Source organism: Jatropha curcas, chromosome 2 (genome assembly GCF_041381405.1).
Source record: "Jatropha curcas cultivar XTBG-Jc1 chromosome 2, XTBG_Jcur_1.0, whole genome shotgun sequence".
Classification (NCBI taxonomy): Eukaryota; Viridiplantae; Streptophyta; class Magnoliopsida; order Malpighiales; family Euphorbiaceae; genus Jatropha; species Jatropha curcas.
Window position 1 is genome coordinate 520,599 of NC_143152.1, and position 14,834 is coordinate 535,432.

A 14,834-nucleotide genomic window follows, 5' to 3' on the forward strand; every position below is an offset into this window, starting at 1 on the left:
GCTGAGCAGCAGCTTTTTAAATAGTTTTTATTATTTGAATCAGTCAAAACGCTAAAACAACTATTTTGTATAGTTCTTGATAACATAGTTTTGAACTAGCTTTTAGAGGTTAAGTTAAAGTTTTATAAAAAGTTAACTCATGTAACGTATAACGTTTATCGTTTTATGAAAAACTACTTAAACAACTATTAGTTAAACGCTATTAAAATAACTAATAGAACCTTAAAATGGTCTATTTTCGCGCAAAGTGTAGTTTTTTGAAAGTACTCTTATAAAAAAAAATTATATCTCAGAAAATATAATTTGAATGTATTTGGCATGCAAATCTACTCCATAGAAAATAAATTGCTCTCAAACTATAAATTATAACAATATTCATAACATAAAATTGAGCATATTTAGATAATAGAATAAATTAATAAATTCGATACATTTAACTAGGAAAATGCAACTTCCAGAGCTATCTACAAAAAACTTTCCTCGTATGAAGGAAGTTAGATGATATAATTTCGCGAAGTGGAATTGATAATACAAATTAAACACAGTTACTTTATTCACTTTCTAAAAAGTTATACAACCCTAACTAGTCTATTTACACCAACCAAACATCACCTATAAGAATTGAAAAAAAATACTTGTGTGCAAAAGAAGAGTGCCATATATATATATATATATATATATATATATATATATATAAAGATTATGCTTAATTGCTTATTAGAATTCAATTATTGAGATTAATGTGTATACTAATTATATTTATGGAAAACCCACCTAATAACAAAATTATCCAATACAATAATCCACAACAAATTAGCATCATGTAATTAAATTGTATTAGTATTTAGTTTCTCTTTACCCATTATTATTTTTTTCCTTTCCTTCACAAAATAATGGAAAATTTCCTTTGCATATGCCTTTTATTATTTTCCTAGTTTTGGGTATGACTTAATTCCATTAATTCATAGGCCCATCTATAAATAGATAAGCATCATTTAAAAAAAAATTGATAATTTATTTTTTTTTTCCCTTTTCTTTTAAGTGAAAGATTCGAATCTCCCAATTTTGGATGCCTACGTCTAGCTGTATTAGTGGATCCATACATTGAGCAAGGGTTATGAAAAAAAATTCTTCGATTTTATGTTTTTTTCATTTGGCTTGATTTGATATATTATATATAAATAAGTATTTTTTGTATATAAATATGCATGTCTATTTTTTCCTACTTTACAAAAATATTTATTTTGTTTCAAAATATGTGTTATTTTTCCAGCTCGGCATATAAATTAAAGAATGCAGTTAATAATCTAAATTTTATAAAATGTTTAACTTTTTTCAATTAAATCAAGGGAATAACTGGAGGATAATTATATTATAGAATACTGAATAAATAACGGTAGATTATCAATAAATATTGATAGATTATGGAAAAATAGTCTTTGAAATTATAAAAAATATAAAAAAGACGATTTTAAAAAAAAAAAAAAAAAAACAAAGCTTATTTTGTAACTCGAATTACAGTAATTTAGAGGAAAAAAGGCGGGAAAAGCGGGGAGGCAGGGAAATATGGTTATAACGGTAAAACGAATGGTCAAAAAGCAAAGTTTGGCCGTGAAACACAACAGCCCGCTCAACGAAACGCCGCAACACATGCGACGCTCTTTGTTTTGCTTACGTTAGCCACACGTGAATCTATTATTATTATTACCTCCTCTCTTTTTCATTTTCTTTTTCTATTCTGAAAAACAATAGAGTTTAGTTAAATGTTTTTGTATTACTACCAAATTGACCATCCCATGTGGGTCCCCTATCCTACCCTGAATTACACCTTCTCACGTGCGGCGGATTAGGTTTGGTTTTGTTTTTGCATGTAGCTAAGCTAGTAGGGAATGTGTTTTCTGATTGCTTGCTCTTGCTTTCCAGCTATGGTTTCTGATTTTAAAAAACAAAAAATTACACAAAACTCTTGACTTTGTCTTTGACAATTATTTTTACAAATCCCAATGCTTCTTCTGTATTTTTTAAACAAAAAATGAAATTTTTGACCCCAATCGTGCGGCATCAGGATGGGACATTTATTTTCTTTCATTTTTATATCACAAATTCCACTCGCCTAATAAAAAAAAATTACAGAGAGTGACTCAAATAGTAAAATATATTAAATTTTAAATAATTTCTGTAAAATTATGGGTTAAATTCGTATTGGAGATGAAATAGCTCTGAATTTCATATATATTTTTCTTTTATCAGCAATCAAATCAGTTTTATTAGCTATTAATAATAATAAAAAGAAAAAACTTATCAAAATTTAGCGAAATTAAACCCAAGAACAAGTTTTTTGAGCAGAGAACGAGGTTAACTTCATTCTCAAAACCCATATTGAGGAAAAAAAAAAAAAAAAGCTTGAGCATAGAAAATGAGTGTAAATCATAGATTTATAGTTTGTGTGAATTGAATTTTAATTAAATTTAATTAATTATATATAAATATAACTTATAATCTCACAAAATTATCATCAATGATGGTGGAACCATTGACATATGATGATCATATCACTATCATGTGCACATGTGTGTGACTTGTGCCTCTACAACACTTAAAAAGTCTTTTTGTTCGTTTTAATGAATATATGTATTTTGGAAATAATAACAAGTGTCAACAATCTATTAGCTAAGAATCACTATTTGATAATCTATTGTCGTGTGAAACATCAAATGTAGTTTCTTTCTAATAATCTCATGTTTGTCAACTCAACCCTTTGTTTGTTTTAATCTGTGACTAGACTTTTAACCACCCATTTTATTAAGTCATGCACGAAACAACCCTATTTTTCTTTAAATCAATTCGTTCCTATCATTTTCAATGGCTTCTCTTTTTATTTTTCTTTTACTTGCTAATTGACGTTTTATGGAATGATTCCAAATTTCCCTACCAAAATCTGCTTCCTAGTCATGGAGAACAACCAATCTCAATTTGATTTTATGTTTTTTCTTTGCTAATTGACGTTTTATGATTCTTTTAACAATAAATTAATCGGGTTTCAGCATATGATGGGCATTTTCAGAAAAAATTAGTTTTATTTTGGTAACTGTTAGTCGTTGTAGTATCATTTTACCTATTTGTTTAGAACTTTTATAAAACGTTTTATAAAACATTACAGTGATGCTATTGTTACAAAATGCTGTAAAAAATAGTGTTTGATCCGATTGAATTAATCATAGTTGCAAAACAGAAAATTTAGTCCATCATATGACATTTTCTGTGGTTGAGTTTCATTTTTCTTCCCTTTAAATATTTTCCATAAACAGCAAGAAGAGGAAGAAGAAAAGGAAAAATATCAACCTCAGTCTGAAAGTTGAAATATTTATTTTTGCATTTGCATTTATGTCTGAGGGAACTTCTATTACCAAAAAGGCTTCAATGCATTCCAAAAAAGAAAACATTTGTTACAAATGCTGTCCTGCAAAAGACTTGTATTTGCAAGACAAAGAAACCTAAAGAAACAATACCAACAAAATGCTGATTAATGAACTGTGATACTAAAAACAAAGTCTTGAAATCAAAATATTCCTTCTTCCAAAAATGGAGTGAAACAAACTTTAGCTTAGAATTCCAAAAATTGGATCAGAGTAGCTCCTCCCACAAGTCGAAGAAGGATAAAATGTCAGCTCAAGAACATGAAGGGTTCGATCAGCCAGCTGTACAATTCGAAACCACTTTTTATTTCTCTCTACAATCCTACATTATCACTGCTTGAATCCATTAGAATTGTCAATCTTCTTGCTGTTTTCATGAAGTCACTGCAAGAAATGAATCAAAAAACACATCACTCGAAAAGAAATTTGCATACTTTATAGTAACCATAGCAAGCTTTAAAAATGACACCAGACTCACACCTGAATGGTTCATCCCCAATGTGCTTGACAGAGCCAGTAATGTCACGGTAAAGCACATTGTTCAATGTCTCAGAATTTTCAATACCAAACATATCTGCAAGTTTTCGGTACAGTTCCTCATAAGACCTTAGCAACGAAAGGTCAAGCGTGCGACCGACATCCTCTGATTCCATGAAGACTTTGCAGATACCAGTCTCCAAAGACATCTCATTTTCTTGGCGATTGTCCTTATACCATTGGAAACCTTCGCATGATGAGCGCTCTAATAGGCCTTGTTGATGAAAAGCAGACCCAGAGCCATCCGAAAAATTTGTCGTCTTATTTAAATTCCCTTCAGATGAACTATTTCCTGTAAGGACTGGGGACACAGCATCACCAGAGCAGCTAAGAGAGATTTGCTGCTCGGTAAGTATCGGTTGACCAAAAAGTACAAGGTGGGGTGTTTTTGCATCATTCCGTTTCTTCGAAGGCTGGGTAGAAGCATGTGACATTGTTAGGACACAAGATACACTTTCACTCATGCTAGGCTTTTGAATTATAGGACCATTTGAGGTTCTAGTGTGTGTAGCAGTATGATCAAGTAGTGGGGGGAAACCAGCTGGAATTAGACCTGTATGCAGTTTATTAAGGTGGAGATCTGATAAAGATAGACCATAATGAGCATGCCTGGCTCCCTGCATGCCAGCAGGAGTAGTGTTGTCTGGTAGACAACCAAAGGGGCTGCTGGGCCCAAGGAGATTGCCGGAAAACGTTGGAATTGGAAATTGTCCATCGAGGGGGAAATCAGGGTGTTGTGGCAGTCTCAACTTCTTCCTTGGCGGTGAGAAGGGAGATAGATGAATGGTGGGCATGTTCGATACCAATTCCACTAGCCACGGGCTTACACGTTTCACATTTTGAAGCAAATCAGGCTCGTCCCATGTTACCTGCAACAAATGACTATGGAAAATAAGAAAAAGAACAATTACAGCAGAAAATCAAATTGGGTTCTATGCTGTTTCAAAATCATGTTTATACAAACACATCATGAAATTAAACAGAACCGAATTGTTAAGCCAATTTATCAGACAATAAATTTGTATAATTTGTAAAAATTCAAGGCAACAGATCATATACACTAAATTTTTTTTACATAAGCCACTAAAGCATATACCACCAATAGTTGAAACCAGCAATTCACAAAAATTACTCGCCAATGAACAGAACAGAAATGAGAAAACAATAGGACATTGCTTCTAAAATGGTCAAAAAGCAACTTTGAAAGTAAACTTATTTATAAAACTTATACAATCATACAAATAAGCAACAGCTTTATCATAAATATCATACTGAGTGTAAAATTCAGATCAAGATCGATATCAACATTACCTGGAGAAGCCTCCATGGTGAATCGGGCCAACGAATAGGATCAGCAACTTGAACAGAAGAAATAGTACCCATAAACCAACTAATTCTAGAAGAATCTTCAGTTTCAAAAGCCATTTTAAACCTCATCCCTGAACACCACCGGATCTGCAATGCTGCTTTAACTAAAGAAGCTTTTACACAAAACTCAGGAGTGCTAGCCCTCGGATAATAAACAACCTCAAACGGTTTTCCATTAGCAGCAAGACTAGCAGCTTCAATTACTGCTTCACTTTTAACTTTCCCTCTCGAAATAGAACTCCCATTTGCACTCGAACCATTACCATTACCGGAAGTTCCATTTCTCATTATCTTATTATCCTCTTCTCTAAGAAAACCAGTAAACCCTCCATAAGGCATAACACAATTCCCACCTGCTGGATTCCAAGAAGACTCAGGACTACCTCCAATTCCTCTTTTCGCTCTTCGAATTCCTACGCAAAGATCACCATTATCTGCTCTCAAAAACACTATTGAATCTCCTGCTACTAATTTCTTATGATTGACAAAAGTACTCCACCCAGTTGTTAAAAGATGTCTTCTTGGTGTTCCTCTATAAATATGCCTAAATTTCCATGTTTCTCCATGAACATCTTTAGCAAGAATTGTTTGAACAGGTGGATCAGCTGAATAATCTAATCTTGGAAAAATAGTCTCTGCACAATACCTTGGAACGGAAAAACCGCCACCATTGTTAGCATCAGATTGTGTTAAAGTCTTTGCAAATGAAGCTGGTTTATTACTTTCTTGCCCTTCTCCTCCTCCATTAATTACACCTTCTTGTTCATCCTCCATTGCTTCATTACCACTAACGGGAACCAACTTAATTTTAGCATATACCTCATCAGTTTCAGGATCAGCCATGAATTTAATGGCTAAGATTTTGCAGAGTATATAAGGAGGGACACGTGGCAAGGTCCTGAAATCTATTGAACCAGAGGCGTGTTCTGCATGGCCTTGAGGAAAGTAGAAGACTTTTGAGTTCATCGCCGGCATTTGAACCATCCCGCCGGCGCAGGCATGCCATAACTGTGAATCCAAGCATTTATCTACCTCCTTAACTCTATCTTTTGCTTCCATAAATGTAATCATTTCACTAAAATAAGAAAATGATTAACTTTTTTTCCCTCTTTTTATTAATGTCTTTGGCGATTTGTCCTGTAAAACCCAGATAGATCAAAACAATTAAGAACTGTTTATTGAAAATTATGTAATTCAGTTAATGGAAGTAGAATTTGATTGAATTGTTACCTGATAAAGAAGCATATATGAATGATCAACGAAAAAAACTGAAATTGAGGAATCTCTGTTTGCCACGTAGTGAGAAATTGTATCTTTTCACGTAGATACAAACAAATTAGAATTCAAGACCAGAAAATTAGAATCTTTTTAACACTTATAACCTCATGTTTTTCTTAATCCCCAACTTTCCAGCATTTTCTCTGCAAACAAACAGAATCCTTCTCAATTCATTGACTTTGAAGCAGACATATACCTCTTTTGAACTCAAAATCTAGATGGGTTTTCTTTTTCTACACCAGAAATCGCCAAAATTGAAGACTAAAACAAGGATTTCCACAGTAGTACTGTTCAATCCACTAGAAGACTAAAAGCACCAATATTTATGTTTTCCTTTTCTTGATCTCTGTTTGTCTTTGCACTTTATCCAGCCCAAAAATATCAGTAACTAATGCCAAGCTGCTCCAAATTCTGCGCTAAATTTAGCAGAAAAAGAGCTTTATGCAATCACATAACCTCCAAGAAAAAAATCCCATAAAATAAACATAAACAAATAATAAAAATAATAAGAAAAAGGAGAAGAAGCTCCTAATGAATCTTCATATAGTTAAAAGATTCAATCAAGAAATCGATGGCCGACAGAGAAGCAGATAAAAAACCCATCAGCAAAGATAGAGAGAGAGAGAGAGAGAGAGAGAGAAAGAAAAAGAGAGCAACTTTTTGGATCATGCAAGAGTCCAAAAAGCACATACACTGAAACAACAGGAAAAGGCTTTAACGCACCTAAGAAGAAAAAAAAAAAAAAAAACCCCTCAATTCTCCTAAAATTAAAGAAAAATAAAAAATAAAAATATCAAGTGGGTGGGGTTGTCGTGGCAGTAGTAATTATAGTGGCAATAGTACTCTTTTCATGTGTCTGTTCTTTATTATTACTATTTTTGCTTAAGTTAATATTTAATTCCTATAATTTTATAAAATTTATAAGTTCTAAAAAATTAATAAAATAATTTGAATAAACAATTATAGTAGTGTAAAATGTCTCTTTTAACCTTAATATAGTATCTGGTCTGAGGTCTGAGCTAAAATCATCCACTCATTCTGTTTTCTTCCTCTTCTCCCTCCTCTTCACCCTCTCGTTCCTTTCTTCTCTGCTCTCTCTATGGAAATTTTGCAAACTTGGGTTAGCTTTGCTTGTATAAATACAAGCTCTTTGAAGCATAAAAATGGTTTGTTTATAGCCATCATCTTCAAGAACAAAACGTTCATCGTTTCCAGGTGATAGAGTGGAGTTGATTTGGGTTCTTCATCCATTGCTGTGGATGAACTATAATGAGAAAGAAGGATTAAGAAACTGAGAGAGAAGAGAGGATTAATGTTTTACTGAGTAGCTATAAGAGTAATTTTCTACTGAAAATTTTGATTTTTTCATTTTTTTTAATGTTAAATTTGTACTGACTAACCATAATAGTTGAAGAATATCGTATTTGGACTTCAATGAAACAATTTGAAAAATAAAGGGACCATTTAATTAATTGTTAAAAAAATAAGTGTTGAATTGTAATTTAGTCAAATTATATGTACTAAATAATAATTCACCCTTATTCTTTTTATCCTGATTCTTTTCTGATATCTTACCATTTTCTTCGGATCTAAAGTATACTTGTATCTTGGAAAGCCAGCATAACAACAGGGATCTTTAAGAAGGCTGTCTATTTTATTTTTTCATTAATATCAAACACGGGTCGCATGTACACGGTTTAAGAATATGACACACTCTTTTATAAAATTACCACAATTTTATAAAAATATCTAATTTTTTTCTTTAAAGAAACTGTAATTTTTCTAAGTGCCGAGTAATTCGTGGAATTTTCTAAAAAGCTTAACCCAAGAAGCTAATTGTAGTTAATGAAATCCAAAGTGTATGTATATCTTGTTACACTCTCTTGCTTAATGCCCTATGCTAACTACGTTGTGGTTTAATGAAATTTCCATGTTTTACACACGTGTTTCTATATTCAAACTAGGATAATATTTGTATAAAATCCTCCCAACTGCAGCAGTTCGAGATAACAGTAGTATAATTTAAATAAAGATGATATAGAAAATAATAAAATCTAAAAATATGGATTTTGAATTGGGAAATAAACTTTTTAATAGATTTCATTTAAACATTATTAATAAATAACAATAACCGTAGCCAGTTAGCTCTTTTCATTTGTTGTTAAATCATATAATTTATAATTCAAAATAGTAAATTCTAGTGGCTGAAACATGCTAAATTCTACTCTAGCGATTGCTGGATCAAGTCGGAGAGTAAGCATCTTAGAGAGAATTTTTAACATAATTGCTTTTCAATCCAAAAAGAATTATTCTTTCAACTAACAGTTAAATGAAACAACACGTAATAAATTGATAAATCAACTTGTGTATATGTATATATAGTTTTCCTTTTGGTTATGGTGGGTCACTAACATTATAGAGAGTGAGGCCAAAATATTATGGACATTGTTTGGAAGGACATAGAAAAAGACCCATGAACAAGAACATTGGCCAATACAAGGACCTATAATTATCCAAAGAATGAAAATTCAATCTAATCCATAACTTTTAAGGAATACTCAATTTGATCCAAAATGAACATTCAAAAAATCAATTTTTAATGAAGTTGATTATTTAATACAAGTTTAAAGGATCAAAATTAGCATTTATCTTTGTCCAAAAGATAAGATGAGAAAGGAAACTACAAAACCAAAGGTAATATAGAGCCCACCAATTCTCTTTAGAAACATCATTAAAATTGAAAACCCAAACATGATGAAATTAAATCAAATATGGCCCACTTTTAAAATGTAGATGGTGGCCTTTGTCTCTCTATTGCTTGAGATGGAGACCACATGCATGGTACTAAAACCAGCTAACCCACCAACATTGTGGGTCACAAATAACAACCAAACACATCTTAATCTTAATTTATTGTTTCCTTCAAAATGGAGGCAATTTTATTGCATGTCTTCCAAAATTTTGTCTTGTGACATATAGTTAGGGTTGTAAAATCATCCTTGTTATTCCAAGAACTTCTTTTTGGGTTTAATAGTTTATGATCCAAAGTAAAAAAAAAGTAACTATGAGGCAAGGATTATCAAATATTATCATGGAGCGATCGTTGGATGCATTTCTATCAATAAAGGAACTCATCGTGGTAACTTTTTCTACTGACAATAATTTCAAATTTCAAATTCATTTTTGCTGATTCCAATCATTCGTTAGAAAATTAACAATTTTTTGAATATCATAAAGTTTATCTGATTTTTCTTGTCACAGTCGTATCATATCCTATGTTAAAAATAAAAATATCTTAGAGTTATATATATATATATATATATACACTTTATGTTTGGATTTAAACTTAATAAATATAAAAAACTACAAATTTCACTAAAATATTAACATGGTGAAGGAGATGGTGGAACTGAATTTTCATGATCTTAAATCCATCATTGTATAACCATAAAGTGAAATATGTTTTTTCTTTTTAATTATTAGTAAAATGGGTGCCAACTAATTTGGCTTGTCATTATTTCCAATAAGGCAACAAAGTGAATAATAAAAATTCAAATTGCATCATTTTCCATAAAAAATGTAAAGTTTGTAAAAATGTCCTCAATCTTGACAAAGTGGGTGCCAGCCAATTGGGTTCACCTAAAAATGGAATGACCATATATATAATATATAACACTCTTTCTCTCTTATTCTACATAAGATCATAATAATAATGATAACACTCTATAAATTAAACTAGAAATATATGTTTCCTCAAAATTATTATATATCTATATAAAGAATCTCTTTAGCATAATCCTCAATTTTCTCAAAACCGACAAAAAAAAAATGTAATACCATAATCATATTATCAATTGATGATTGATAGATAAAAGACGAGAAGTGATTTGTAAAATTCAATTATCATCTAATTTTTATATTATATTTTCATGTTTGGTAAAATATTAATTCAATTTTAACAATGAGTTCACGTGCAATTAACATGTGATTGCACAATTCTTGTAGAAATTGATTTTTTTTTTTTAGAAATTGCTTATTTTTTAAACTTAATTATTGAATTTATGGAAAAATTATAAGATGAAGATGGAGTTAATATAATTATTCATAAAATTTATGGGATAAAGTTTGACTAGGTAAAAATGAAAAGGATGGATTGGTAAAATTTGTGAGTGTCACACGCTAAATAAATTAAGTTGACAACTACAAGACAACAAGAATATGATGTGAGCATGAGAAGGAAGAAGGATGTTGACACTTTTCTATGTAACCAATTATTATTCTCCTATGTATATATTTCAAACCCTTTCTCCCTCATTTTCTTTGTCTCATTTCATGGGTTTTAATTATTTTATTTTTATTATATTATATGGACAACCAATCGCAATTCACAACCCCATCATCTATTATGACACACTCAAAATCTTTGTCTTGATCCATTTTTTTTTAATTTCTTTTTTTTTTTTTTATAAACAATGGTAGTATATGAAAAACCAATGTTTGACGAGCTTCAAATCCAGGAATCCTAACGAGTCGTGATTATTAAAAGAATTTTATTTGAATATCAATATAAATTAATTTTACTCGCATAAATTGATAGAGTTTTATTTAATTATCGATGTAGATTAATATCACTTGTACAAACAGATAGGAATATTACTCAATGCAAATAAGAAAAAATTGTTTTAAAAGACTAAAATTAGTTTTTCTTTTGATTAACTGTTCATAATTTTGTGATTAAGTATAAAATTTATTGATAAATATGATAATTTATAACTTAAAATGTAATATGCATGCATGACTACATTGAAATAAAATACTTCAATCTTGAAATATTATCTATAAACCAAAAAAAAAAAAGTAATAATTAATTAAAGAGAATGAAAATTATGATGAGAAAAACGACTGAATCCGAATAGAGAGAAAAGGAAGGAGATATGGTCTAAAGATGTACAAATAGCCACTAGACGTGCTTCTTTCTCTCCTTTCACTTGTTGCTTTAGACTCGCTATCCCTCTCTCTCTTACAATGCGAGGAGAATGCTTTTCTATTTGGACAATTTTTTCTTTTCTTTCTCTTTTGTTTGTTTAACTTCATATTCTTGCTGCTTTCTTCATACGTCCTTTTCCTTCATGGTTTTAATTTTATCCATTTGACTATTCTGCTAATTACATGGCTCTTATGAGGTTGGGCTCTAAATCTGAAGCCTTTCATCGGGAAGGCCAAACCTGGTATTCAATTATTTCAACTGCTTTGATGGGTTTTCTTCCTTATTAGTTTAATTTCATGGTGATGTATTGCTTGCATGCATAATGCAGTTTAATCTTTTCAAGAATTACAATCACTCTATTTATTCTGTTTCATCATTTTTTTTTGGTGTTAATCTTTTTTTTTTTTTTTTTTTTTTTTGGGTTTTCCAGAATTATATATATATATATATATTAACCCTAGAATACTAGCCATTTTTATATTCTTGCTTGGCTTGTGTAATCTTGTTTAGGGTAAATAATGTTGTTATTATGATTAGTTAGTCCAATAATACCTTAAAAGCTCTGTGCTTTATTGCCTTCTGCTGCTAACATAATTGAAGAAAAAATTGCGAATTGAAGAAAGTTTTTAAGAAAGTTGAAAAAATATGTAGAAGGAATTTTGTTTATAGAGAGAATTGCATTATATATCTTGTTCACTTAATGTAACAGATCCTTTCAATGGAGACCACTTGTGAATTATCTTGTTCAATCGAAGCATAAATTAATTTTTATTTAGTTTATGGCTTATCAAATGAAGCCTGAGCGTCTAACAATGAGGTTTAAATATGGTTGCTGAACATTTGTGAATGAACTTATAGAATTCCGAGTAGTGTCCTTACAACACTTCTGTCTTAATTCCTTGACTTGGGCATATTTTGAAGGTACTGTTTCATGGACTTTAATCATTATTTTTCTGCAGGTTTTGCACAACTGGGCTTCAAAGTGATATTAACATTGAGATTGGAGAAATGTCCTTCAATCTCCACAAGGTGCATTTATTTGTCTGTTGAAATGTGAGGTTTTCTGTTGAATTTTTCTTTTCTCTCCCTAATAACACCAGTTTACCCAAATAATTGAAAATGAAATCCTCTAACCTTGATGGATGCAGTTCCCATTGCTTTCGAGAAGTGGGTTATTGGCCAAGCTTATTGAAGAAAATTCCGGAGAGAATGGTTCAACTTGTGTCTTGAAACTGGATGACATACCAGGTGGTGCTAAAGCATTTGAGCTCATTAGTAAATTCTGCTATGGTGTGAAATTAGAGCTTACTGCTCTAAATGTCGTTTACCTTAGATGTGCAGCAGAGTACCTTGAAATGACTGAAGATTATGGAGAAGGAAATCTCATACCGCAAACGGAGGCTTTTCTTAATGAAGTATTTGGCAGTTGGAAAGACTCTTTAAAAGCTCTTGAAACTTGTGAAGAAGTTGTACCTTATGCAGAAGAAATTCACATCGTCTCAAGGTGCATCGATTCTTTGGCAATGAAGGCTTGTGCGGACCCCAAACTACTTAATGCGACTTTGTTAGGACAGAATGAGACGAATGGAGTAATGGTATGGAATGGAATATCTGTTGCAACTAAGCCAGAAACTTTATGCAATGATTGGTGGTTTGAAGATATCTCATTGCTTAATTTACCTTTATTTAAACGATTGATTTTAGCTATTGAATCGAAGGGAATGAAGCCTGAAATTATTGCTGCATCTCTTATACATTATGCTAACAAGTATCTCCCTTTGATGAATAATAAGCAATCAAGCATCAATGACATGAATCGAGTTTCCTTCCCTTCTGAGGCTGACCAAAAGGCTCTTCTTGAGGAAATTGTAACTTTACTCCCTGATAAGAAAGGAGCCACTTCCCCTAAGGTTTTGCTCAGGCTACTTGGCAATGCTGTGGTCTTACATGCTAGTACATCATGCAGGGAAAATTTGGAGAAAAGGATAGGAGCTCAGTTGGATGAAGCTGTACTTGTTGATCTTCTTATACCAAATGTGGGTTACTCGGTAGAGACCCTTTATGATATTGATTGTGTTCAAAGGATTCTTGATCATTTCATGTCATTGCATCAAGAAACAACTTTATCAAATTCCCCTTGCATAGTTGAAGAGGGCCAGTTTCTAGTCGGGACTGACACGATAACTCCAGTAACTATGGTGGCAAGTCTAGTAGATGGATTTCTTGCTGAGGTAGCACCGGATGTTAATTTGAAGCTTTCGAAGTTTCAACTGCTTGCTGCTACTATCCCTGATTATGCCAGGCCACTTGATGATGGCCTTTATCGTGCTATTGATGTATATCTAAAGGTATTTTCTTCTTGGATACTTGTCTATTAATTATATCTAAAGGGCCAGTTTATTGTTGCTCAGGCTACTAATGTTAGGTGGTGGCAAAAATTATTTTATATCAGCAATTTTGCTTTTTACAACTCCAGGCACATCCTTGGCTTACAGATTTAGAAAGGGAGCAACTTTGTAGACTAATGAACTGCCAAAAGCTCTCACTAGAAGCTAGCACTCATGCTGCACAGAATGAGAGGCTACCTCTTAGAGTAATTGTCCAAGTTCTTTTCTTTGAACAACTTCGCCTTCGTACATCAATTTCTGCTTGGTTCTTTGTGTCAGAGAATCTAACAAATTCACAAAATCACAATGGAAACCTTGCATCTCCTAGAAAGGATGTTTCTTGTCCAGAGGACTGTCCACAAGATCATACTATGAGTGTTGATATGAAGGAGCAGATTTCTGACTCTGAGCTTGAAAAAGAATGTTCAAACATGAATCAAGAATTTCAGAAGCTTGAGAAAACTAAAAGAAAATGGAAAATATTTTCCAAGAAATTCAGTTTTAGACAGCCCTGCAATTCCAAAAAATCATGTGATTTGAAGGAACCAGAATCATCTACCAATGGCCAACAGAATCATGAAGATGGTGATATGCCTCAATAGAATTTTCAAATCCAAACTAACTGGAAAATTATAACTGTTTATATTTGAATACCACATATATAGACTTGAATGATCATATTCTTGTATTGTTTAGGAGTTTGGTTTGGTAGTTCAACTCTTTTAATGTTAGTTCATTAACTAGCCGAGCATATAGTTTCAAGATTTAATTTGATTCTTTTGTACTTGGTACTTATCAGAGAAATTAATAAAACAGACTAATTTTTTTATAGCAACTTAGTAAATGAGAATTGGATGCGCT

General features: G+C 31.7%; 2 protein-coding genes across 4 annotated transcripts; one reads left to right on the forward strand and one right to left on the reverse strand.

The window, feature by feature from the left end:
* Positions 1-3,349: 3,349 nt before the first annotated feature.
* On the reverse strand, positions 3,350-7,292 carry LOC105642219 (auxin response factor 18). The gene is made up of 4 exons (XM_012226971.4): positions 6,552-7,292; positions 5,265-6,458; positions 3,897-4,822; positions 3,350-3,800 (listed from the first exon to the last, which is right to left on the reverse strand). Exons 2-4 carry the CDS (start codon positions 6,390-6,392, stop codon positions 3,731-3,733), a joined length of 2,124 nt encoding a protein of 707 aa, XP_012082361.1. The 5' UTR covers positions 6,393-6,458; positions 6,552-7,292; the 3' UTR covers positions 3,350-3,730.
* A 4,206-nt stretch (positions 7,293-11,498) lies between these two features.
* On the forward strand, positions 11,499-14,804 carry LOC105642220 (Phototropic-responsive NPH3 family protein). Of its 3 annotated transcripts, XM_020682479.3 has the most exons (5): positions 11,499-11,827; positions 12,546-12,639; positions 12,735-12,834; positions 12,920-13,934; positions 14,063-14,804. In XM_020682479.3, the coding sequence occupies exons 4-5, from the start codon at positions 12,942-12,944 to the stop codon at positions 14,573-14,575; spliced, it is 1,506 nt and encodes a 501-aa protein (XP_020538138.1). In that variant the 5' UTR covers positions 11,499-11,827; positions 12,546-12,639; positions 12,735-12,834; positions 12,920-12,941; the 3' UTR covers positions 14,576-14,804. The 3 variants fall into 3 exon arrangements, with proteins under 3 accessions (XP_020538138.1, XP_012082362.1, XP_012082363.1); XM_012226972.4 differs by having other exon boundaries at positions 12,546-12,615; positions 12,735-13,934; XM_012226973.4 differs by having other exon boundaries at positions 11,500-11,827; positions 12,735-13,934.
* The last annotated feature ends 30 nt before the right edge of the window (positions 14,805-14,834 follow it).

What these genes read in the sequence shown, in the direction of transcription:
- LOC105642219 (XM_012226971.4), bottom strand. Translation starts at nt 6,392, where the DNA reads ATGATTACATTTATGGAAGCAAAAGATAGAGTTAAGGAGGTAGATAAA. An exon ending in CACCATGGAGGCTTCTCCAG is followed by an intron (nt 4,823 to 5,264) that starts GTAATGTTGATA and finishes CATTTGTTGCAG; the next exon opens with GTAACATGGGACGAGCCTGA. An exon ending in ATTGGGGATGAACCATTCAG is followed by an intron (nt 3,801 to 3,896) that starts GTGTGAGTCTGG and finishes CATTTCTTGCAG; the next exon opens with TGACTTCATGAAAACAGCAA.
- LOC105642220 (XM_012226972.4), top strand. Translation starts at nt 11,769, where the DNA reads ATGGCTCTTATGAGGTTGGGCTCTAAATCTGAAGCCTTTCATCGGGAA. An exon ending in CATCGGGAAGGCCAAACCTG is followed by an intron (nt 11,828 to 12,545) that starts GTATTCAATTAT and finishes ATTTTTCTGCAG; the next exon opens with GTTTTGCACAACTGGGCTTC. An exon ending in TGTCCTTCAATCTCCACAAG is followed by an intron (nt 12,616 to 12,734) that starts GTGCATTTATTT and finishes TGATGGATGCAG; the next exon opens with TTCCCATTGCTTTCGAGAAG.